This window comes from Elephas maximus, chromosome 13 (assembly GCF_024166365.1).
Source record: "Elephas maximus indicus isolate mEleMax1 chromosome 13, mEleMax1 primary haplotype, whole genome shotgun sequence".
NCBI lineage: Eukaryota > Metazoa > Chordata > Mammalia > Proboscidea > Elephantidae > Elephas > Elephas maximus.
In genome coordinates, this window is record NC_064831.1 from 59213304 (window position 1) to 59238199 (window position 24896).

The window sequence follows — 24896 nt, forward strand, 5'->3', positions numbered from 1 at the left end:
GGGCCCTGAGGAGATGGACTGGCTCCTGGGAAGGGCTCCAAAGGAGAGAACTCTTCCAGTGGTCTTGAATGCTAGACTAAAGAGCTGGAATGCGATCCTCTGGAATGTGACAGTGAGTGAGGTTTCCAACCATTTTTGATCACATGCTCATATAGTTAATAACAACAACCGACCTTCCTAATATCCCAGTACATGTTTATTTATTTATAACTGTGTTACAAAAAGCATTGCTGTCAAATTGATTCTGATTCATAGTGACCCGATAGCACAGAGTAGAACTGACCCATAGGGTTTCCAAGGAGTGCCTGGTGGATTTGAACTGCTGGCCTTTTGGTTAGCAGCCATAGCTCTTAATCGCTACGCCACCCGGGTTTAACGTATAATTGTATACATGGTCTATTATCATTAAGAGTCCCTAGGTGGTGCAAATCATTAAGCGTTTGATTACTACCTAAAAAGTTGGCAGTTTGAATCCACCCAGAGGTGCCTCGGAACACAGGGCTGACAATCAATCTGCTTCCGAAAGGTCACAGCCTTGAAAACCCTATGGAGCAGCTCTGCTCTGCACACATTGGGTCCCCATGAGCTGGAATCGACTAGATGGCAACTAACAACCACATTATCCTTACCTATTTTTTTATTGGACACACAGCACAATATAAGGCAAGATCCATCGTTAATGATCATGGATATACATCTCTGTTCAACTCCTCTTCTGGATAATATCAGCTTCTTGTCAGAACGGGCTTTATTTTTAACCTCAAACTGACTGACAAAGAGTTCATACCAGGAGTGGGAGACACGTAGGTTCATTTCCTTGATCACTTGCTCTTGCATAATTAGCGCTATCTTCAATCTGTAGTTTCTGTACAGGTACTGTTTATAAGGTCCACGCCAAAACCAAACCTGTTGCCATCAAGTGGAGCCCAACTCATTAGCAACCCTATAAGACAGAGTGGAACCACCCCATAGGGTTTCCAAGGCTGTAATCTTTACTGAAGCCGACTGCCATGTGTTTCTCCACGGAGCATGCTGTTGGGTTCAAACCACCAATCTTTTGGTTAGCAGCCAAGCGCTTAACCACTGCGCCACCAGAGCTCCTTCCTTTGAAACTACTTATTTTTTTGTGAAGGGTAGTTAAAGTTAGCTTAGTTAAAACCAGATAATGTCAACTGCAAGTCCCTGTATCTGGATGCTCATGAATACGTTGAAAGCAAATGACCAAGTGAGGGAGCCCCTGTGGACGGCCCCGCGTTTTGGAAAGCCCAGCCTCCATCCTCCCCGCCCTGGCACCTCGAGACCCACATGTGGCACGTGCCTATCTGCCATGCAGACTGAATGAGGGCAGCACGGCAGCGCAGACGTTAAATGTTAGTGAAAGCTTATGGTGTTCTCACGTGTTCAGATATAAAGTAACGCAGGCAGACATTCTGTAACACTGTCTCTGTTCCAATGGATTCTGGAGACCCCACTTTGGAGACCCCAGCCGTGGACCTGCGGCAACCAGCGATGGCCTGGGAGCAGGGGGCTGTGGCGATGGGGCCAGGTGAAGAAGCACAGCCAGCCAGGGAGGATGCTGGGAGGCAGCTGGAGAGAGGACAGGGCAGAGAGGGGGAGAGTAAGGCAGGCTGTCTGTCACTTTCGGACCAGGTGCTGATGCTGAGACGCTGCCTCACCTGGCTGCGGGCCACGAGGCTGGCTCAGGTCCTGCCGCTGGACCAGACCATCCAGTTCCACCAACTGATGGGCTACGTGGTGGTGGGGCTCTCCCTTGTGCACGCTGTGGCCCACGTTGTAAATTTTGGTGAGTGGTCTGGTGGAGGAGGAGACCTAGGGGAGGAAGGCTGGATCTTCTCACAAACCACTCAATTATCCAGCCCTTAGCCCAGGGCATGGGCACAGCCCCTGTGGGTCCTGCCTGCCCAGTGGGTGGAGAAGGGGTGGCCTGGGTAAGCTGGCCGTCTGGACCAACATCCCTGCCTATGCCAGCATTGGATGGGGAGGGGTGGAGGAGCCAAAGGGAAGGTGGCCTGGTAAGAGCTTAGCTTGTGCATGTCTTCAGTGCTCCAGGCTCAGTCCGAGGCCAGCCCCTTGCCGTCCTGGGACCTGAGGCCCACCGTGAGGCCTGCTGTTGGCTGGGCCCATGTCCCGGCAGTCCCCACGTGGACCGGGGTGGCCCTGCTCCTGCTGCTCCTCCTCATGTTCGCCTGCTCCAGCTCCTGCGTCCGCAGAAGCGGCCACTTTGAGGTGCCCGGTCCTGCCCCTTTGCCTCTCCCCACGTCAGGCTCCCTCCCTGTTCTTGCTCTATCTCCTCTAACTTACCCCAGGGTCATAGCCCAGGAAGGTCCCAGGCTGGTCTGCATATTATTTGCGTGTGATTGGGGTTCTGCCATTTAATCCCCAGTTGAAATGAGAATGTTTTGCTTTAGAAGGTTCTGCCTTTTCACTGGTTTATCAGCTCACTCTAATTGGATTGAGCTGGGCTCAAGACAGCACGTGGTGGGGAAGGAACACAGGCTCACCGGGGTTCAAATCCCCACTCCACTATTGGCTGGTCACAACCTTTCTGAGCCTCAGTTTTCTCATCTGTAAAATGGAGATTTAATTCTCTGCCCTTTGAAGTTACTTTAGGAATTAAATGAGATAATTTGGTTATACTGTCTAGAGAAAATGTTATGAGATAATACTGAAGCCACTAACCGTATACCTGACACAGAGGTGCTCAGAAAATGTTAGTTCCAACTTTGCTTCCCTCTTCCTAGCCTCCTCAAGAGGAGGTCACAAAGCCCTTGGTTTGGAGACCCTTGCTGTCTTCCGAGCTGACCTGACTGCATAGAAATAGACACATACAGAGCACCTCCCCGGGACCAGGGGATGAGGAAGCTGGCACTCAGGAAACTTGCCCAAGTTTTCATGGCTGGTCAGTAGTGGAGTCGGTGTTAAAACTCAGTCTTTGAAGCAAGTCCCTTGCTTTTTCTTCCCCCTCCTAGAAAGCCATTGCTGTCTTCCCTTTTTTCGCCCTGAGAAAGGGTCACTGGGATGGGGACAATGATCCTCCCCTTGTCCCAGCCCATGATTCCTTTGGGGGTCCCCCACCCAGCCCGGAACATCCCCAGGCAGGTGTTTCAGATCTTTGCCTCTGGCAGGAATCTTCCTTCACAGACATCATTAGCTGAGCCACCAGACAAAGAATCCACGAAGCTTCCCAAGCTGTACCTCCTTCTCTTCCCAGTCCCCTAGGTCCCCAGGAGAGGGTGTGTATGGCCCAGGCTCTGGGCACCATCCTGGCTTTGAGGATGGTCCTGAACCCTACTCTGTTCCACCCACCACCACCCCCTGACCTTGAGCTGTAGCTGTTTACTCCTCCCTCCCCTCACAGGTGTTCTATTGGACCCACCTGTCCTATCTCCCCATATGGGGCCTGCTTATCGCGCATGGGCCCAACTTCTGGAAGTGGCTGCTGGTCCCCGGCATCTTGTTCCTCCTGGAAAAGGTCATCGGGCTGGTGGTGTCCCGCATGGCGGCTGTGTGCATTGTAGAAGTCAACCTTCTCCCCTCCAAGGTGCAAGAGGGCCCTTCCCCATCTCACTCTGAGGGGCTGAGAGGAGCCACAGGTGGTGGGTGGAGCAGTTGGGTTCCTTGTTAGGCCCTGAAGGAGTAAGGGACTAGTATAACCCCAGGACTGCCAAAGAGACAAGCAAAGGACAAGACCTGTCCAGCCCTCCAGGAGTGATGTGTAAAAATGACATGGAGGCAGAGTCTAACCACCTCCAACTTCACAAGGGGGAAGGAGGAACAAAATCAACAGCCCAAGGCTGATTCCTATGAGGTGGAGGTCAGACATGCGTACCCTCTTTGTCATCTTTACCAATTCTGACACCAACTGTCCCCCCATGGCACTCTCTACTTCTCTGCTGGGTTTGATAATTGATTGCAACATGACGGCCACACAGAACTCACAGACAATACTCAAGATTATGGGGTTTATTGGGGAAGTAACAGGTTACAATTCAGGTTCAGGAAGGCTCAGAAGACAGTTCTTCCATCAGGACAGCCTTTCCCAGCCGTGCCACAGGCATGCATCTCTCTGACCCGTGGCCTCTGCCCTGCTCAGGGGCAAGTGTTACAAAGCTCTTTTAGCTCTGCCCATAAGTGCCCAGAGTGAGAAAGCTCACTCTGCCAGTAGCTGCAGCCCAAAGGCACTCAGTTTTCTCATTCTGTGGGCCGGGAAGCCCACTGTGCCATCTCCTGCCAGTCTCTCCTGCAGCTGTCTCTCTGCCTCTCCTTCCTTGGTGGTGGTGGGATCCTCTCTCTGCTCTGGAATTGGCTCTCTTTTAAAGCAAAACTGACTGATCCCCTTGGTAGGCCACAATTGCCTTATTTGCACAGTCCCACCCAGTCACTTTGGTGGGAGTTACAAGACTGTGGCAAGGAAGGCCACACAAAAGCAACCCATCTCACTGCAGATGCTTTAGGAAGGGGCAGGCAGGATACCATCAATGGCCAGGTCTGGGTGGAACAGTCTCAGTTCAGCTCAGCAAGCACATATGAAGTGCCTCCAAGGTGCCGGGCCCTTTGCTAGGTGCTAGAGACCCAGAGAAGGCTTAGGCAGTGTCCTGCTATCCACAAACCCACAGGCTAGGAGGAGTCAGCCCTTTTGTTACAGGGCGGAGCCGTGTAGATGAGAGAACGGGTGACAGGAGCTGTTAAACCCTTTGTCTTGGAGAGGTCAGAGAAGTCTTCAAAAGAAGAGAGAAGATGTCATATAGGGTTTTGAAAGATAAATAGGAGTTTGTTGGATAGATAAGACTGGGAAGGGTATACCTGGGAGAAGGAACAGCATGAGCAAAGGCACAGAGGTGGGAAAGGGTATTCTGCATTTGGTGAAATGTGGGTAATTTGGCATAGCCACAGCTTCAAGTCAGTATCAGGTCGCCAGGAGAAACTGGAGAGGTGGGCAGGGAACTGACCATGATGGGCCTGTCAGCTGTGCTGGGAGCCTCATCTGCAGACCACAGGGAACCACGGAGCAGGGCGGGGTGGTGGTTTTGAGCTGGGACAACATGGTCCATTTATTCTAGCTAGATTTCTTGAGTTGCTTTGTGGCACAATTTAGAGAGGACCAGCTTAGAGGCTGTGGCCAGTATGGAGATGGGCACCCCTGAGGGTCTTGACTCTGAGCTCTGATCCCAAGGCAGTGGCTATGGGATGGAGGGGGTTACATATCAGAGGAGGACTCAAGATGTAACTGGCCGTATGTTGGGATGAGAGAGAGGCAGGAGTCTAGGATGTTTCCTGGGCTCTGAGTGACCGGTAGATGGTGGTGCCATCTACAGAGAAAGAGGAGATAGTTCTGGGTGGGCTTAGCTCTGGACAACTTGAGTTCGAGGATGTAGGAGGCTGAATAATGAGGCTGTGGCTTCTGCCTTGACTCCGGGATTTGACCAACAGCCTTGCTGGGATTCCAATCCTATTGTTTCCAGCTGGTGGCCTTGGGCAAGTTATTTAACCTCTCTGATCCTCAGCTTCTTATCTGTGAAGTGGAGGAAGATTGGCATAGCTCTCATAGAGCTGCTGTGAGGATAAGAGATAACACTTAAAGTGCTCCACACAGCTCCAGCATGTAGTAAATGCTCAATACATGGAAGCTGTTGTCCAGGAAGACGTGGTTTCAAAGGCGAGGTGCCCATTAAGTGGTTGCAATGCCAGCCAAGTACGGGCTGTAAGTGCTACAGAAGCCTCAAGTGGGGTTAAAGCAGGCAGAGAAAAGCCTTCACTATTTCACTAAAAAAGCAGTGTTTATACCCCAAGAAGTGGGGTAAAACTCCAGACCCCACTCCAGACCCAGCCTGACTCCCTTTCCTTCTCTAATTGTCACCCGCCTCCTCTCTGGGCCCACTTCCTGGTTGGTCACATAGGCTCCTCCCACCCCCTGCAGCACTCTCAGCCCTCAGAGTCTAGAAGGGTTGTCTGGGAGCAGCTTCTGGCTCAGTGAGCCCATGTCCCACCAGCAGGAGGGGCCAGTCACATTGGCAGGTGTGCTCAGGATGAGCTCCCACTCACAACACAGAGAGTCACAGGTGCTGGGGCCTGCCAGGTGCGTGGTGGAGGCTGCTGGGCCAGCCTCTGCCTTCTTGCCTCAGAGCTCCTGGCAGCTTTGGGCCTGCAGGTATGACTCTGCTGTCTTTCCTCTGTCCCTAGGTCACTCACCTCATCATCAAGCGGCCCCCCCTTTTCCACTATAGGCCAGGTGACTACTTGTATCTGAACATCCCCTCCATCGCACGCTATGAGTGGCACCCCTTCACCATCAGCAGTGCTCCTGAGCAGAAAGGTACAGCCAGAGCAGCCAGTCACTCCACATGCCTGCAGCCTTCCTGCCCTGTGCAAGGTGGCCTGGGACTAGGAACCAGGGGTGCACAAGACAAAGTCAGCTGCAAAGAGCTCCCTCTGAAGCAGGGGGCAGACATGCAAACGCTCACTGAATGGGGTGATGCATTACTCTGCTAGGGTGAGCTTGGGATGACTTCATCAAAAGACGGTAAGGTCTCCCTCGGAAAGATCAGATCTCTGAGTCTCACAGCCGTGGCTGCCAGGGTAGCCCTGAGGAAGGACATTCAAACCTCAGCTTTAGCAGCTGAGGCATCAGCACCAATTTCTCTAGTAAGATGAGGCCACTCCCTGCTAGAGGCCAGCGCTGACCCCCTGACCCCTTCATCCTGTCTCTTGCTCAGACACCATCTGGCTACACATCCGGTCCCAAGGCCAGTGGACAAACAGGCTGTGTGAGTCCTTCAAGACATCAGACCCTGTGGACTATGGCTCCAAGAGGCTGTCAAGGAGTTTGAAGATGAGGAGGAGTCAGAGGAGGTCCCAGGTAAGTGGCCGTGGAGGAGAAAGGGGTCCGCCATGATGGCAAGGCCTCAGGGACCAGTCGGCTTCTTCTTCTTGGTCAGGCATCAGTCACTGAGCAACTGCTGTGTACACAGGACTGGATGACAACTGCTGACTGTGGCCAAGAGCCTCCTCAAAGCCCAAGGATCGCAGATACCTCAGTCTGAATTCCTCAATTAGAAAGGGGTACAGTGGAGGTCGGAAATTGTAGGGGAAGTTGAAAGCAGAAAAACCCAGCTCCATATGCTCCGGTTGGTCCTAACTTCATAGCCTTGGGTACATCATTTAACCTCCTGGAATCTCAGTTTCTTCAACTGTGAGATGGCGGTAATGCCCACCCTGGGCTTCTCTTCATCACAAGATTCTTTTAAGGACAAATTGAATGAAGGCACATAAAGTACTGAGTGAGCTTGGCAGCATAGTCCAGGTGTGCCACCTTCATCACCATCATCATCATAGTATTACCTTTTGGAAATTGAAGTGTTATCTTTTAAGCACTGATGAAGCCCACAAAGCTGACCAGCTACTGGTGCCGTGGAGTGAATCTGGGCTATGCAAAATTTGACGGAGTTGTAGAGAAAGGCTAGAGGAGCTCCCGAGGAAATGAGAGTAGACAAGGAAGCCTGAGGGTGGCTGAATGCAAACTGAGTAGCTGTGCTCTTGGCTGAAAAACAGGTTACTATATGAAAGGTCTCCCTTGCCCTTGTGGCATTTAAAGTCCAGAGGAGAAAACTAGGTGGAAGCCTTCTTGGCCAGCCCAGAGGACCCTTCCAGAACCACACCAAGAGCAAAGTTTTGGGATTTGGAGTGGGTAGGAACGAGAGGAGAGTTCTCTGCTGTTAATCCGGGGAAGCTCCTGAAGAAGGTAGCTGATTTTAAAACCGAGCAAGTCGCAGCACGCCGGATCAGTAGATGGAGATGTTACAAGCTGTTTCCTTGGAAACCTGAGTATCACTGCCAGATAAGGAATTGCCACAATCTTTCTGGAGGGCAGTCCGGGCCTATGTGCCAACTTTTCAATAGGTATAACTGCTAGCAGCAATTCCATTTTTAGGAATTTATCCTATAAGTCTCATTGGACGGAAGTACAAAAGGTTCATTGATCACCTTGTTCATTTAGTAATTTAGTAAATATTTATCGAGCATAGCACCTACTGTTTGCCAGGTCCTGTTCTTCAGCTGGAGGTGTTTCAATAAGCAAAACAGACACAGCCCCTGCGTACGTTCTACTAACACAATACATATATGTCGGGTGATAATCACTGTTATGTAGAAACATCAATCAGGGTAAAGGGATAGAGATGGGAGAGGTGCTGTTTTATAGAGGGTGGTTGTTTACAGTAAATTAGAAAATAACAGTGATCAAAATGACCAGCAATAAAGGAGGCACTAAATAAATTATCGATCATCCCTTACAATAGCATTTTGTTGAGTGTTGTGCAGTTGACTGTGACTCATAGTGGCCCTGTGTGACAGAGTAAGGGTTTTCTTGGCTGTAATCTTTATGGGAGCAGATTGCCAGGTCTTTGTCCTATGGAGCCGCTGGGTGGGTTCAAATTGCCAACCTTTTGGGTTAGCAGCTGAGTGCTTAAGCATTGCGCCAAAAGGGCTTCCTAATGCAATAGTAACTTGCCTGAAAACAAATGATTGTGTAAATTTATATGTATTAGCATAGAAAGCTATTCAAGATATAGTAATTGGAAAGGCAGATCACAAAGCAGTATGTGCCATTCGAGGAGCCCTAAGCACGGTGGTGGAGTGGTTAAGAGCTACAGCTGCTAATGGAAAGGTCAGCAGTTTGAATCCACCAGGCGCTCCTTGGAAGCCCTATGGGGCAGTTCGCCTCTGTCCTTTAGGGGACTATGAGTCAGAATCCACTCGATAGCAGTGGTTTTTTTTGGAAGTGCCCTGTGGCTCTGCAGGAGAAAGGCCTGGTGATCTGTTCCCATAAAGATCACAGCCAAGAAAATCCCATGGGGTATTCCTACTCCGTCACGTGGGATTGTTATGAGTTGACATCAACTCTACAGCACCTAACGACAGTAACAAGGTTCCGTTTATGTGAAGGAAATGTCTGTGAGTGGGTATGGCTATTAGAAACAAGCCTGGAAGGGCATGGAGAAAACACGAAGAGTAGTTATGTCTGATTCAGGGTACTTTTTCACTTTCTGCTTTAAGCATTTCTGTAATATCTGAATTTTTAAAAAGCTAACATGTATTCAGTTTGCAATGTAAATAATAACGCAATTTCCACTTTGAAACAAACAGTGTTTGCAGCCCCAGCCCATTCATTCCCACACCTCGGCCCAGGGAGTCGTGGCCTCCAGCAAGGATGTCACTATGGAGCTGATATCCTACAAGCCCGAGGAGACTCCGCAGCCTGGAGACGAAGGGCTCGTGGATACAGGGACCAAGGTAGGGACTGGGGCCCAGAAGGAGTAAGGCTGAGGATGCTGGGGCTGGAGGCGGGAGAATTGGCTGGCGTGTCTCCCCAGGGAGGGTGGGTCCTAGGAACGTGGACGAGAAGGCCTCAGGGGCAGTGCCACATTCTGGAAGGTCCCCACAGTACGTGCGTGCTTCTGCAGCCAATTGTTTGTATACCACCTTCATAACTTCTGCCGTATTCACTTCTCACTGGTTCTCTTTTCTACTTAGCATTTCTTTACATCCCAACATTATTTTAAACTTAATTATATTTTAATTATATTGCGTCTTTAATGGGAAATCAGTATCACGTGCAATAAACAGAAGATAGCTCTAAAAGTAGAAACAATGAAAACCCAGGTTATTAAATTCTTGCTAGATATTGCTGCCTGCTAGGCTTGGAGCCTGATACTGCATGCCACTGCTCTTTCTCTTTCTCTCTCATTTTCTTAAAAGACAATGAAAGAGAGGAAGGTCCTCTCTCTCTCTATATGTATACATATTTATGTATATGTGTGTGTATGTATATATGCATATGTATATATAAACATACACATATATATACATGCAGAGATATATACCTGTTGCCATCGAGTTGATTCCAACTCATAGCAACCCCATAGGACAGAGCAGAACTGCCCTGTGGGGTTTCCAGGGAGTGGTTGGTGGATTCAAACCACTGACCTTTTGGTTAGCAGCTGAGCTCTTAACCACTGTGCCAGCAGGGCTCCAAATATACATAGAGAGAGAGATAGAGATGTGTTAAAGGTATATTTTTAAAAATTCAGTTTCTGTGGAGTTGATTCCAACTCATGGTGACCCCATATGTGTCAGAGTAGAACTGCACTCTATAGGGTTTTCAGTGGCTGACTTTTCAGAAGTAGATTGCCAGGCCTTTCTTCCAAGGTGCCTCTGGGTGGACTCAAACCTCCAACCTCTTGGTTAGCAGCCAAGCGTGTTAACCATTTGCACCACCCAGGGACTTTAAAGATATACTGTCCATAGTCTCTTTTCTCCTTTTGAAGAAAATTGAAGGGAATAGCTCTCTCACAGCGTGTCTTCTAAAAATCACCATAAGTAGCTCACGTCCAACAGTGTGGGAACATGCTGTTCGGTCACCCCAGACAGAGAAGCCGTGTGGTGTGGTGTGATGAGCGCTGGACAGGAAGGGGAGGCCCAGGCTCTCACCTGAGCTCTGTGGGGACCAGGGCAAGTCGTTTCCACGCTCTCAGACCTGGCTCCTCTTCTGTGGAATGAGGGGATTGGCCTGGAGGCTGGGGCACGCGGCACTAGAGAAGGGTATGTCACAGCCAGGGGTGGAGTACCCAATAAGCAAGGTAAGCACGGCCTTACTTGTGCTTACTTACTAATCTGTAGTGAACAATTTCACACAGGTTTCACCACACCACATCAAAGTGAAACCCGTGTGAAATTGTTCACTACAGATTAGTGAGTAAGCATAAGTAAGCCTGTGCCTACCAGGTTTATTGAATAATCTGCCCCTGGTCACGGCCCCTTCAGGCCTCTTCTGGGGCCACCTTTCAGAAGGAAACCCGTTGACTTTGTCAAGTCTGGTCTGCCTGGTGCTTAGGCCTGGGGGAGTCAGAGCTGAAGAAATCAGGTACAAGTGGCAAAAGAGATCTGCTCCCTGTCCTCAGGTAGCTCCCATCAGTAAGCCCAGAGCAGAGCCCCAGGGCTGGGATGGAACTGTGAGCCAGGTGAAAACCCAAACCCATGGCCACTGAGTCACTTCTGACTCATAGCAACCCCGTAAGACAGAGTAGAACTGCCCCATAGGTCTCCAAAGCTGTAAATCTTACTGAAGCAGACTGCCACATCTTTCTCCTGTGGAGTAGTTGGTGGATTAGAAGCGCTGACCTTTCAGTTAGGAGCTGAGTGCTTTAACCACTGTGCCACCAGGGCTCCTCCGTGAGCCAGGTGAAGCCCTGGCTTTTCTGCCTGGTGCCAAGCTTCAAGGAGAATCGACTTCCAATGAGCTGGATATTGAAGAATGAACGGGAATTTGCCAGCTGGGGAAGAAAGGGTGTTCTAGGCAGAAGGAAAAGAATGTTCAGTGCTGGTGTTGTTAATTGTCATCGAGTCCCCTACAACTCACAGTGACCCCATGCACAACAGAACAGAACGTTCCCCAGTCCTGCTCCATCTTCATGATTATCGGTATGTTAGAGTCCATTTTTGCAGCCACTGTGTTTTCTGAGCACCTTCCAACCTAGAGGGGTCATTTTCCAGCATCATGTTGGACAATACTTTGTTGTGATCCATAAGGTTTTCGTTAGCTAATTTTTAGAAGTAGATTGCCAGGCCTTTCTTCCTAGTTTTTCTTAGTCTGGAAGCTCTGCTGAAACTTGCCCACCATGGTTGGCCCTGCTTAGTATTTGAAATACCAGTGGCATAGCTTCCAGCATCACAGCAACACGCAAGCCACCACAGTATGACAAACTGATAGGCAGAGTGGGAGGCGTGTCCAGAGACATGAAATTATTGAGAGCGGCTAGATGCGAGTGGGGCTGAGTGTTTTCCAGTCACACCCTGAAGCCAACTTGTAGTGACCCGCAGAAGCTGAGTGTCTAACTTTCGGGAATTTACACGGTTATTAAACACAGTCATCGTGGTGGAAGCCATGATGGCAGTATTTACACCACAGAAATTGACAGATGTTACAAATGGCGGCGGGGGGGAATTTCTGTTTTTTCCCAGAGAGTCAGTTTACCAGCACACCACTGATATTCTCCCCCAAGACAGCTCTGTTTTCCCTGGAATGATCTGGGCAGAAAAAACAATTTCCTTTTTATAAACCTGCTCAGACTGGCCAGTGTTGCGAAGCCTCTGAGAAACACCTGACACCGTCCAATCCCAGAGACCCCTAACCCTCTACTCTACTTCCCCAGGCCTCGGAGATGTCCTTTGAGAACCACCAGTTCTGTAACATCAAGGTAAGAGACTCCAGGGATAGAACCCCCGCAACTACAGGAAGTGAAGGGGGAGGAGTTGCTGTGGCTCATGGTCCTCAAGCTCCTCAAATCCCCACGGCCTGATTTCCAAGAACCCAGATAATTTGCTCTTTGTGTCCACAGATGCCCACCCTCCTCCACTGCTTGTTTCTTCTCCAGGAGCAGGGACAGAACACCCAGAGCCATGTGCTCTCCCTGTGCCCAGCACCCACGGCACACACCTGGTGGTGGCAGGTGCATGGGAGGGGTGCTGGCTAGGACCCTGTTCTCTGAGCTCTAACCTTCTAGTATACTAAGCAGACTTGCACTAAGAGCCAGCATGTGCAAAGAGCACTGGACTAAGAGTCAATTAGCCTAGGAGATGACTGCTTATGTATACGGGGGGTCTCGAAGCCTTGGGAACATTGCTCAGTAGGATGGAGTCCAGCTGTCCCCCCACCGCCCATCCCTTCCCCTTCTCTAACCCTCTCGTGTGCAGTGCTACATAGACGGGCCATATGGAACGCCCACCCGTAGGATCTTTGCCTCGGAGCATGCCGTGCTTATTGGGGCGGGCATTGGCATCACGCCCTTTGCGTCCATCCTGCAGAGTATCATGTACAGGTGGGTGGACAGTCCTGAGGGAGGCCCTCGGCTCCTCTTCTCCAGCTCCCTTCCTTCGTCCTTTCTCTCCGTCACCTATCTCTCCTCCTCCCTTCTCCCTCCCCTTTTCTCTCTTGCCTCTCCTCTCTTCCTCCCTTTTTCATGTCTCATCCCTCTCCTGCCTCATTGGGTGGGCTCTGCCACCCCAACCTCTCTCCTTGTCCCCTGCACTGTTTTCTGGCATCTCACGTTTGCCCTAAATTTGAAACTCCCTCTCCTCCTCCCACCTCTCAGGCACCAGAAGAGAAAGCACATTTGCCCCAACTGCCAGCATTCCTGGATAGATGGTGTCCTGAATGATGAGATGAAACTCCACAAGGTGAGTGCTGCCTCCTCCAGGCCTCCAGACGTTCTCTCTTGAACACCTCCAAGAACAGAAGCCTGGCCTTTCTGTGTGGAGGCAGGGGAGGGAAGGAGGACCTCTTATCCACGGGGTTCCTCTTATTTCCTACACTCTACCCTCTCTTTCCCCGCCATGCCCAGTGTTCTTCTGGCTTCCCTGTCAACACTCCCATCACCTCTGGGAGCCGTTCTTCATCTCACTAAAAGCAGTATATCTTGAAAGTCAGGGAGCGTGGATTCCACTCTAGCCATGAGGCTTACTATCCATGACCCTGTGGTTGTTTTTGAAAATGAAAACATGTTTGCCTCTTGAAAATTCATTAGCCTGTAAAACAAAACAAACAAAACAATTATCACCGAGAGTCAATTCTGTAGAGGTCATTTGAAAGGGTTTCTGAAAAGAAAATTAAATGTTTTTCTGCCGATCCTAAGCCAATATCTCAGAACACCGCTTGCTGTAAACAACAGATTATGAGAGAAAATCTGGGTCTGGTCCCATGAGGCTCCTCACTTCCGCGAGCCTGGGATTTTTCCTCCTTTCAGTGTGTGCCCTGGGGACCACAGATGCGAGCGTGCTGTGAGTGAGGTAGACACCACCTCGGACTGCAAGGGCCTCTCTCCTAGGTGGACTTCGTCTGGATTAACCGAGATCAGCAGTCGTTCGAGTGGTTTGTGAGCCTGCTGACCAGCCTGGAGATGGACCAGGCCGAGGAAAATCAAGATGGTAGGAGAGGGGCGGGGCCTGAGGAGGGAGGAGGGGGCAGGGGGAATTTAGGTTCTAACTGAGGTCTTTCAATGATTCCATTTCTATCAAAAATGTGTGTATGTGCGTGTTTCCACTAGAATGTAACATTTTGTAAAGCTTAAAAAACAGAAAGAAAAACAAATCATTTATAATCCCATCAGCTATCCGGATTGCTCCAGACATTTTAAAGGATTGCCTTCCATTTTTTTTTCATATTCACATTTTAACATAAAAATATATAGCCTTCATTTTTCTAATTTTTTAATTGACATGTCTTTTAATTTGGGGTAGGAAATTTGTTACAACTTTAGCTTCCCAGGCCTGACCTAATCCTTCCAGATCAGATTCTCTGGGAGCAGGGCCCAGGGGCAGACATTGTGACACGTTCTCAAATGATTCAGACTCACGCTGTTTTTGTGTTTTTTTTTAGTTTTATTGAAGTACATACGCTACAATTCACTAATTCTAAGTGGATGGTACCATGGCATTCTGACAAATATACACAGTTGTGTGACTACCACCACAGTCCAAATATGGAACCCTTGCGTTACGTCAGCCAGTTCCCTATTCCCCTTTGCAGTCAGCCCCCCACCTGCACTTCCTGTGCACCAGGGTCTGGAAACCATCCTTTCATATAGTTTGTCCATTTTTCTAATTGTCTAAGATGAGAGGGTAAACCTGGCTATTCTTACTCCAGTATACATTTTGGAAGTACAAAATGTACTGGTAGAGAAGAACATGTGAATAAACATGTATATTGAGTGTAAATGCTCAAACAATTTTTTCTCATGGAGCGGCAATCAGAAAGTTTGGAAACTGGTCTAAGATAAAGATTAAACATCTTAGCTGTGCTAAGTCTTTTACTGTTTGGCCTCTACATTCATTTGTTCATCAAAAATGAATGTTTGAAGGAATGTCTGCATGAAGTATTGTGCTCTTTGAAAAACTATCTATATGGGATCAAATTGACAACAGGAACTCTGGGAGGTTAGATAGGAACCTTAGGGGGCAGTGAGTTTATGTTAATGGGGGAGCAACAATTTGGAAATGGAGGTGAGAATGGCCGCATGACTTGAATGTTATCAATGCCACTGAATTGTACATGTAGAAATTGTTGACTGGTGTATGTTCTGCTGTGTATCTTCTCAACATCACGCAAAATATAAAATAAATTAAAAAAATGAATGTTTGAATGCCCTTCTTCCAGCCCCTGCTGTCTCCCCCTTCCTATCCTCCAAGGGCTATATCCTACATGTTTTACTAAACATTGTATGATAGAATGTTTCTCTGGCTGACACCACAGTCTTCATGGGACATCTTTGTGAAACACTGAGACTTGGCACTGTTTTGAAGTTAATCCCTTAAAGTTGTTATTTTTTGTTCTACTTATGAAATAACTGATATAAGGAGGAATGTCTCTAGATGTGTCTCTAACTTCAACAGAATCAGTCTGGTCTGTTGTACTGGTTGAGTTCACTGGAACTAAATTGTCGTGAGTAAATTCAAATGCCTATGATAAAGGCATTTGCAAGTTCAAGTGATCAGACACACTTTTATACCGGAAGCATTCAAACTGATGTCGTTTTCTATTACAAACATTCAAAGCTTTAAAGTATAAGTCAACAGTCTTTGGAAGATAACTACTAAACCTTAGACTGTGGCAGGGAAGCTCCTTGCCCTTTCTCGTAAGTGACCTTTGTAGCAAATATTTATATAGCATTGAGCCTGCTCTTAATGCTTTTACATATATTAATTCATTAGAAACTCAATTTCAGGATGACAAGCTGGAGGAAAAGTTTAGATTTAATTTAAATTGCCTAGTTACTGGTGTGTAAATATTTGCTGTTTGCTTCTTCCTAATCTGTGTAAACAAAGGGCCACGCTAACCCAGGGCTTTGCAGCCTCAAAGCCACTTGAGTCAACAACTTTCTTGCATCAGGTCTCTGTCAAGGTTTCTCATTAAGCAGCTGAATCTTAGGGCCTCTGATTTCAACTTTAATTACACATCAAAGTTTGAAGTAAAGAATATGTGGTTTATAATTTTTAAATGTCGAGAGCTTGAGCTTGAATCATTCTGTTTGGGTTTGAATCTTTACTCAATCCCTTAATAGTTATAGAACCTTGGGTACATTACTTAACCTCTTGGCCTTAAGTTCTTCATCTGAAAATATGGATACTAAGAGTCTCCCCCTCTTGGTGGTATTGTGAGGATGAAATGAGGCATCACCTGGACAGCATTTAGAACAGTGCCTGGGACATAATAACTGCTCAGTGTATCTGCCATCGTCATCATAGTAGTAGAGCAATAATGGTGGTAGTAGCATTTAATGACTAATCTAATGATACGATTATAGTTGTGCCATAAGTTATCTAACCAAGTTTCTATTATTGGACGTTTTGTTTATTCCTAATTCTCCCCTTTATAAATAAACCTGCAATTAATATGTTTGTCATGTAGTTTTTTTCCTTCTTTCGCATAATTTCCTTAGTCTGTCATATGAAGCTGATGGAAAAAAACAAAACCAGTTGCCATCATGTTGACCCTGACTCACGGCTCCATAGGTCATTTTTTGGAAGTAGATCACCAGGCCTTTCTTCCAAGGCATCCCTGGGTGGACTCGATCTGCCAACCTTTCAGTGAGCAGCCAGGGCATTAACTGTTTGCACCACCAAGGACTCCTATTCCATAACTACACAGCTACAAATACTATAAAATTGTGTTGCTGCAAAATGCAGTACAGCTGGTATTTATGAGTGCTCTCAAGTGAAAAGGCTTTCTGTTTTAAATACAGTATTCAACTCTGATATCTCAATGTTCTGGTAAACTGAGGCTAAAAGCTGTTACCAAGGTTCAGTGTTTCCCTTTCCTCCTACCCCCAGGCCGCTTCCTGGAGCTACACATGTACATGACCTCTGCGCTGGGCAAGAATGACATGAAGGCCATTGGCCTGCAGATGGCCCTCGACCTCCTGGCCAAGAAGGAGAAGAAGGACTCTATCACAGGGCTCCAGACACGGACCCAGCCTGGGCGGCCTGACTGGAGCAAGGTAAGGGCCAGCAGAGCCTACAGGGACCAGTGACCGCTGAGACCCTAGGTAGTCACTGGGCAGATTATGGCCAGCAGCCAGGAGCAAAAATGAGGCTGGCGTCCAGAGGCCAGCCAGGGGTCTCAGGGCCAGAACGGGAGGCAGGGACCTATGTCCTGGATCCATCACTAGTACACTTTACTCCATCATGAGCCTCTGTTTCCCTAGTTCTTCAGAGAGGAAGTTTAGCCTATCTGACCTCCAAGGCCTCTGACTCCCTATAGAACAGAGTGAGAAGGTCAGAGTGGACAGGGTTCTGGAAGCATCAAGTCTTATCCCCTCATGTTACAAATGAGGAAACTGAGGCTCAGAGATACGCAGTGGTTTGCAGTCTTTCTGCTTTATTTCTCAGAAAAATTTATTATTATTTTTTCTTTCCTGAAAAAAAAAAAAAAACCCAAACCTGTTGCTGTCGAGTCAATTCTGACTCATAGCCACCCTATAGGACAGAGTAGAACTGCCCCATAGAGTTTCCAAGGAGCACCTGGTGGATTCAAACTGCCAACAATTGGGTAAGCAGCCGTAGCACTTAACTACTATGCCACCAGGTTTTTTTTCCTGAGCACTCACCAATTGGGGTGTAGATTTTTGCAGGAAGTGGCCCAGAATGTACTCGTTTAAAATGGCTGTGGATAAGCCATGCCTAGGCAGTGAGAGCTGCGGGGGAGATGGGTTATCAGTGGTGCTTGGGCATCCAAGGAGACTTGGAGAAAAAGGCAATTCTTAAGCAGAATTTGGGGTGAAAAAAAGTGTCCTCACTAGGAGAAAAAAGACTGATTTGGGGAAAGAGACATTTGAATTGTGGCACTGGCCAACTTTGAGGACTAGTAGGAGGTTCAGGCAGTTTGGGTTGAATATGCCCTGTGTGGCTCCTGGAGCACTCTGGGCACATCTCTGTCCTTACATACCAACTCCCCACCTGTGTTACTGGGTGTCTCCACACAGACACAGCTCCTTAAGTGGACGGCCTCACTTATCTCTGGCTCCAGCCCCCACCAAGGGGTCTTGGTCGTGTTATGTGTTGAGGAAAAGGCTCCTATTTGAATGGTTATGTGTTGGAATCTCTGCTGTAAAGTCAATCAGCTGTACCATGGAGTTCCCCAACCTCCTCTGTAAGATGGGGAGGACCATCCCTGCTGACTCTCCTGTCTCATGGGTCTTTGTTATGTTGTTGACTCCAGCTGGGTGGGTCAGTAAGTAGGTCAGCAGTCTCACCTCTCCTTTCTTTTTGCTCTTCCCCCAACCCATGGACTCTAGGTGTTCCAGAAAGTGGCCTCTGAGAAGAAGGGCAAAGTACAGGTCTTCTTCTGTGGTTCCCCAGCTCTGGCCAAGGTACTTAAAGGCCATTGTGAGCAGTTCAACTTCAAATTCTTTCAGGAGAACTTCTAGCTCCACCTCGAAGAGCTTTGCCTCAAACTCATACCACAGGTCAGCTTGGGAAGCTATAGGATTATCAACTGGCGCTATTGTAATGGTGTAGGCCCTGGGTGGTGCGAATAGCTAATGCGCTTTGCTGCTAACTGAAAGGCTGAAGGTTCAAGGTCACCCAGAAGCGCCTTGGTAGAAAGAACTACACCTGAAAAACCAGCCATTGAGAACCCTATGGAGTGCAGTTCTACTCCAACACACATGAGGTCACCATGAGTCCAAATCGAGTTGACGGCCGCTGGTTATTGTCATGGTAAAAGTGCCCAGACAGGCACTAGGCTCCAATGATCCACCTGCCAGTACAAAGCCCAGGGACCGCCTAATCCTGCTCAATGCATTAGAATGGGGGAACTTGAGGGGCAGATTAATTTCCTTCAGAACCCAAGGAAAAGGAAAACGCTTGGCTTGGTGCTGCTGTGCATCCTGGGACTTCGGCAGTGGCCACATATGACCGTGAAACTGAGGAGACGAAAGGCCGATGACTAGAGGGTGTGTGATGGGATTGGGAGAGAGCAGCGGCTCCCCAGAAAGTCCTCTGGAGGGCGCGTCCCCTACAGTACGCATCCCAGTCCTGCCTAGTCATCATAACCACCAGGGAGCTTTCCTCCAACATTTCATTATGAGTTTTTCAAACACACAGGTTGTTAAGAGAATTGTATTGTGAACGGTGTTCTCTGCCTCCTAGTCCCTTGTTTAACGTGTTGCTCTACCTATTGGCTTTATTGCATATTATCCACCTGTCTCTCCCTCTAGCCATCCACGAGTTCATCTTATTTTTTGGATGCATTTCAAAGTAAGAGATCCCCATACTTTGCCATACGGGTCAGCTTTTTTTAAATACAGCATACTGGGTTCCACTCCCAGAAATTCAGGTTCCAAAGATCTGGAGATGAGACCTGGAATGTGTATGTTCTCCAAAACCCATTCCCATAGAGAGGGGCAAACAACATGTTTTCTCATTCATTCTACTTGGACCAACAATCAACACTCACGGAAGCAGCAGTCAAGAGCTCAAACGACATATTGCATTGGGCAAGTCTGCAGCAAAAGACCTCTTTAAAATCTTAAAAAGCAAAGATGTCACTTTGATGACTAAGCTGTGCTTGACCCAAACCATGGTCTTTTCAGTCACCTCATGGCATGCAAAAGCTGGACAATGAAAAAGAAAGACTGAAGAACAGCTGATGAATTTGAACTGTGGTGTGGGTGAAAAATGTTGACTATAGCATGGACTGCCGGAAGAAGGAACAAATCTGTGTTGGAGAAAGTACAGCCAGAATGCTCCTTAGAAGCTAGGATGGTGAGACTTCATCTCACTTACTTTGGCCATATCATCAGCAGGGACCAATCACTGGAGAGGGACATCTTGCTTGACAAAGTAGAGGGCTATCGAAAAAGGAGACCCTCAATGACATGGATTGACACGGTGGCTACATTGGGCTCAAACACAGCAACGACTGTGAGGACGGTACAGGACGGGCCAACACTTCATCCACGTTCCTTGGGCCACTATGAGTCAGAGTTGACTCAACGGCACCTAACGACAACTCTGTGGCTTTGTCTTCCCACCTCTATCCAGATCTCTCTTTGTCTCTGTGTTTCTTCATCTCTCTCTTTCCTAGGTGTTTCCTTCCATGTCCCTCCATTGCTCTGCACGACATTCTCTTTGTGTGTATCTCTGTGGGGCCAAGGAAAAGCTGTGTGCTTAGGAATCAAACAGGCTCAGACTCAAGCGCAGCTCGCCACACACCAGCTACGTGGCCCTGACAACCTCTCCAAGTCTGTGTCATCATCTTTAAGGCGGGACTGATGCCATCCAGTGGTCACAATTGTGAGGACAAAATGAGACACCATGTTAAGTGTTCAGGACATTCGTCTTCCTTCCACATGCGGCTCTTTATCGCTGCAGGCATTTGTGTCTCTGCATCTTCTCTTTCCTGTGTGACACTATCTGGAGCCATCTCTCTATCTCTGTGTTCTGGCCTCGGTTTGCATGTGTCACTATCTGGGTGGGAGTGGATGGCAGGGACAGCAAATGCAAAAGCTCTCTTAGGGGCACTTTGGGGAGGGGAGAGCCCTGGGCTGAGGGAGCCAGGCGGGAGGGCTTGCCTCATCCCCTGGGATCTGAGCTAGGCGTTTTCCTTCTGCCAACACCCAAGCCCTTATGAACCTCGCATTTTCTAGGCATCCTCCACTTTGTGGTCAGCCTTGCTAGGTTCTCCCTGTTCTGTGGCAATGGAAGACACTCCTCCCTCAAACTGCAACCAGGGCGCTGGGAAGAAGCAGCCTAGGTGGAAGCAGAGCCAAGCACTTTCCAATGGAATTGTAGTTTGTATCTTTCTTTTCCATGGATTGGAAGTCCACGGAGGAGAACAAGTGAAGAAGCTGGGTGGTCACCATGACAATGACACCCCTCAATAGGGGGTCCAGCACATGAGGGAGGTGATTTGCAGAGGCGAAGGAGTGGAGAATGGAGGAATTCTGGGGATGACGATGAAACAAAGTTGGTGGGAAAAGTTCTTTTCAAACAGAAGCAGCGAGAAGAGAGGGTAGTGGATGAAGAAGCTGAAGAGAGATGTAGGGATGTAGGGAACTGGGCAAAACACCCAGTGAGATCTAGAACAGACAAAAGACTGCGAAGGGATATTGTATTCAGATGCTCGGAGGGGCCGGAGGAAGAATAGCAGAGGAAGAGTAGGGCCTGCTTGTCAGCCCTGTGGTGAAGGAGAAGGTGGACAGAAAGGAGGGAAACTAGCTTTATTGAGCCTCTCTGTAGGTCTGGGGAAGGGACACTTGTGGCACAATGGTTAAGTTCTCGTCTGCTAACCAAAGGTTGGTGGTTTGAACTCACCAGCAGCTCCATGGGAGAAAAGACCTGGCGATCTGCTCCTATAAAGATTACAGCCTACAAAACCCTGTGGGGCAGTTCTGCTCTGCCCTACAGGGTCACTTTGAGTCTGAATTGACTTGATGGCACACAGCAACAACATGGGTCTGGAACAGGAGCCCTTGTGGCGCAATGGTTAAGTTCTTGGCTGCTATCCAAGAGGTTGTCGATTCAAACCCACCCAACACCTGGAAATCTCCCATAAAGATTATAACCTAGGAAACCCTATGGGGCAGTTCTACTCTGTAGCACATGGGGTCACCATGAGTCAGAATTGACTCAATGGGAACAGGTTTTATGGGCCTGGGGATTAGCATATCTGGGGGCCCATCTGCACGTAATATGTTTAATTTTTAATGTGCCTGGGGTAGGTACTCACCTCACAAGGGGACACTCAGAGAAGTTAAGTAACTAGCTTGAGGGCACACAATCTTGGAATTCATTTCCTTCTGTCAAGCCTGTGTTTTCCCCTTTTTAGCTGGCTTGGGAACCTTGAAAATTACCTGTCACTCACTGAAGCAAAGACGTGAGGTAAAGAGGGCATCCTGACTTCGAGCTAGAGCACGGAAAGAGGATGAACCCAAATGACTTGGAAACTGGGCAGAGCAGAGTCTGCTTAACAATGTCTTTCTCTCCCCGCCTCTCCCACTCTCCCCCCCTTCTCTCTCTCTCACACACACACATCATCATCATTTTACATCTTGTCCAGCCCCTGTCCTCACCTCCCTAACACACTTGAACTCCAGACCTCAGTCCTTTTGCCCTCACATGTAGCCAGTCTCTCTCCCATCTACAAACAGCAATTCTAAAATCCCTGTTTGACTTCTGGCCATAAGCCTGTATCATAGATTTTCTCTCCGGGCATACTCCAGATACCCAGGAGAGGGCGCTGCAGACTCAGCGATCTCCAGAGCATTTTTTTTTTTTTTTCCCCTAGTAAAGCGACAGAGAATCAAAGGGAAGGGCAGAGAAGACCACACCCAATTCCAAAGCTGCCCCCTCAGGCCAACACCCCCAGGCTCAGACTCAGACAGAACTGTGGAATCATTAGAGCTCATTTCCAAGGTTAGAGCTTCTTTAACTGCTAGCTCTTCACCCCAGCACACAAATCTGCACATGCGTGTGCACGCAAACATGCACACACAACCATGCGCACTCCTCCCTCCCTGGTACTCAGGACCTAGGTTCTGGACTTCCCTCTTTTTTCTTTCCAGCAGAATGTCCATTTTAAGGTCCAGGTGAGCTGAACAGTCCTGGCTGGGGAGAGTTCTGCAGATCCTGGCTCACTCCAGGTGTACATATTATCTTAGGTGGCAGGATAAAAAATGTGGGTGTACAGAACCCAGGGTGGGTCCATCTGGAGGTTTCCATATGGGCGCCACCCTGCTGTCAACAAGAAACAAATGCATCCATATGGCTGGCTGACTTCTCTACTTCTCACCCAGCTGCTGGTGATGCTGTAGACACATCTGGGCCCAAGACAGGCGAGGCTGACACATGTGAAGGGTAGGGAGAGGCACACAGGCTAACTGCAGATGCAGGATGGATTGCCAGTGTGCACCCTGCCGAGCTGTAAGCTGCCCACCTCTGAGACCCCGGAATTCAGCACGGAGAGGTGGGACTAGACCTGAACTGGATGTTGGTTTTCACCAGGAAAGGGATTATTTAAATAGAGCGATCCTGAGGAATCGACCCTAGGGCAAAACGTTTTGTTTTGGAAAGGGAGTCCCTGGGTGGTGCAAAGGGTTAATATGCTTGGCTGCCAACCAGAAGATTGGCAGTTCAAGTCCATCCAGGGGCACCTTGCAAGAATGTCCCAGGGATCTACTTCTGAGAAGCCAGCATGGAAAACCCTGTGGAGCATAGTTCTGCTCTGACACACACGGGGTTGCCATGAGTCGGAGTCGACCCCACAGCAGCTGGTTTACTGGACCCTTGAGACAGGTGTCCTGCATATAAAAAGGGTTGAGTAACCACTTGTAATTTGGGAACAAAAGCACAGACACCAAGTCACCAGATCACTTTGCAGGGCTCCACAGGACTGTTCTGCTGTGCGGACGGGGCCAGCAGACAGAAGGCATTAGAGAGACCAATGATTTAGGCAGGGCCCCACGAGCAGCTCAAGTAAATACAATGGCAGCTGAGGGGTAGCCGTGGGAGTGGAGGGTGACATGGGCAACAATGAGATCCGTCACCAGTCTTCTGTGTAGACAAAGTCAAGGCTAAGGAAGGGATTAGAGACACTGCCCGGGGCTGGCTCTGGGCAGACAACTTAGAAATGTGCAGTGGGTAAGACTTTGCCCCCTGGAAGTCAGGGCTCAGGGCACTACATTTGCCTTTACAGTCAGCTGTGTGACCTTGGATATGCTGCTTAACCTCTCTGAGCTCTCACTTCCTTCTCATAAAATGAACAGATTAAAGATGTGTGTGTTTAAACTCTTGTATATGCATAGTCAATCTCTAAAAGGATACACAAAAAATATATTTATTTTATCTGTTTGCTCTGGGGACTGAGGACGGAGGGGCAGGAAGGAAAGGGGGATTTTTTTTCTTTTTCTTTTTCAACAATCTATAAAGTTTGAAGTTGTTACGATAAACATGTATTAGCTGTACAGTTTTATTTTGAAAAGAATTCCAAAGTGGAAGTTAGGTAAAAGTCCCAAGTGTTAGAAACGATTTTATTTATGTAAAAAACAAAAACAATGTCTATGTGTCCTGTGAGAATAGATAGAAATGCCCAGAAAGAGGATTGGAAAGATGCACACAAAATAGTTCGCAAGACTTAACTATGGAGGAGGCAGAAGTGGACTTGATCATTTTTCCTCTTGTCTATTTCGTGTACTCATGTATTAGCTGTGCAATGTTTCATGGTATGTAATTTTTATACCCTGCACTTCATGTATTATTGTGCAGTGCTTTGCTCTGTACCATTTTACCTACATACTCATGTATGACTTCTGTCATGTTTTAAAAAAGAATAGAACAAAATGGGAAGATCATCTGAGATGGTATCTAAGATCCCTGATATGGCTTAGCGTCTGAGTCAGAAGTGTTTCAGGCAGCCTCAGCAGTAGGCCTGGCCCCTGGGCTGAGCTGCAGGGGTGGATTGAGGAGGCTGGACTTGCTCCCGGCCTCTTCCCAAAAATGAGGCTGCTACAGCACTCAGGTTCAGTGTGCAAATGTGCTAGCCCTGGATGTTCTAAGCATTAAACTATGAGGCTCCTTCAGGTCCTGGGCTTGTACAGTGAGGCTGCAGAGGTGGTGGACATACAGGTGAAACTGTGCACTGGGCACCAGCTGGGCCTCATGTCCACACGCCTCAGGACACACAGTGTCTACTAAACAAATACTCATAATAACCAGCCTTCCTGACAGATTGATGCTTCTTTTTATGATCTGTCTTTACGATATGATGACTCTCTCCTTTTAAAAATACGATTAATTCAGACAAGACATTTATTTTATGGGGAAACCCA

General features: G+C 48.2%; 1 protein-coding gene across 2 annotated transcripts in view; it reads left to right on the forward strand.

The window, feature by feature from the left end:
- NOX5 (NADPH oxidase 5) overlaps nucleotides 1-23866 on the forward strand; it is a 39109-nt gene extending 15243 nt beyond the window's left edge. For both annotated transcript variants that reach the window (XM_049905811.1, XM_049905812.1), the window contains exons 6-16: nucleotides 1651-1804; nucleotides 2063-2247; nucleotides 3380-3562; nucleotides 6202-6334; nucleotides 6735-6877; nucleotides 12228-12272; nucleotides 12769-12893; nucleotides 13167-13251; nucleotides 13899-13998; nucleotides 16900-17066; nucleotides 18363-23866. In XM_049905811.1, coding sequence (XP_049761768.1) covers nucleotides 1651-1804; nucleotides 2063-2247; nucleotides 3380-3562; nucleotides 6202-6334; nucleotides 6735-6877; nucleotides 12228-12272; nucleotides 12769-12893; nucleotides 13167-13251; nucleotides 13899-13998; nucleotides 16900-17066; nucleotides 18363-18494 — 1452 coding nt within the window. In that variant the 3' untranslated portion in view covers nucleotides 18495-23866. The remainder of the gene's footprint in view (nucleotides 1-1650; nucleotides 1805-2062; nucleotides 2248-3379; nucleotides 3563-6201; nucleotides 6335-6734; nucleotides 6878-12227; nucleotides 12273-12768; nucleotides 12894-13166; nucleotides 13252-13898; nucleotides 13999-16899; nucleotides 17067-18362) is intronic.
- Nucleotides 23867-24896: the final 1030 nt, after the last annotated feature.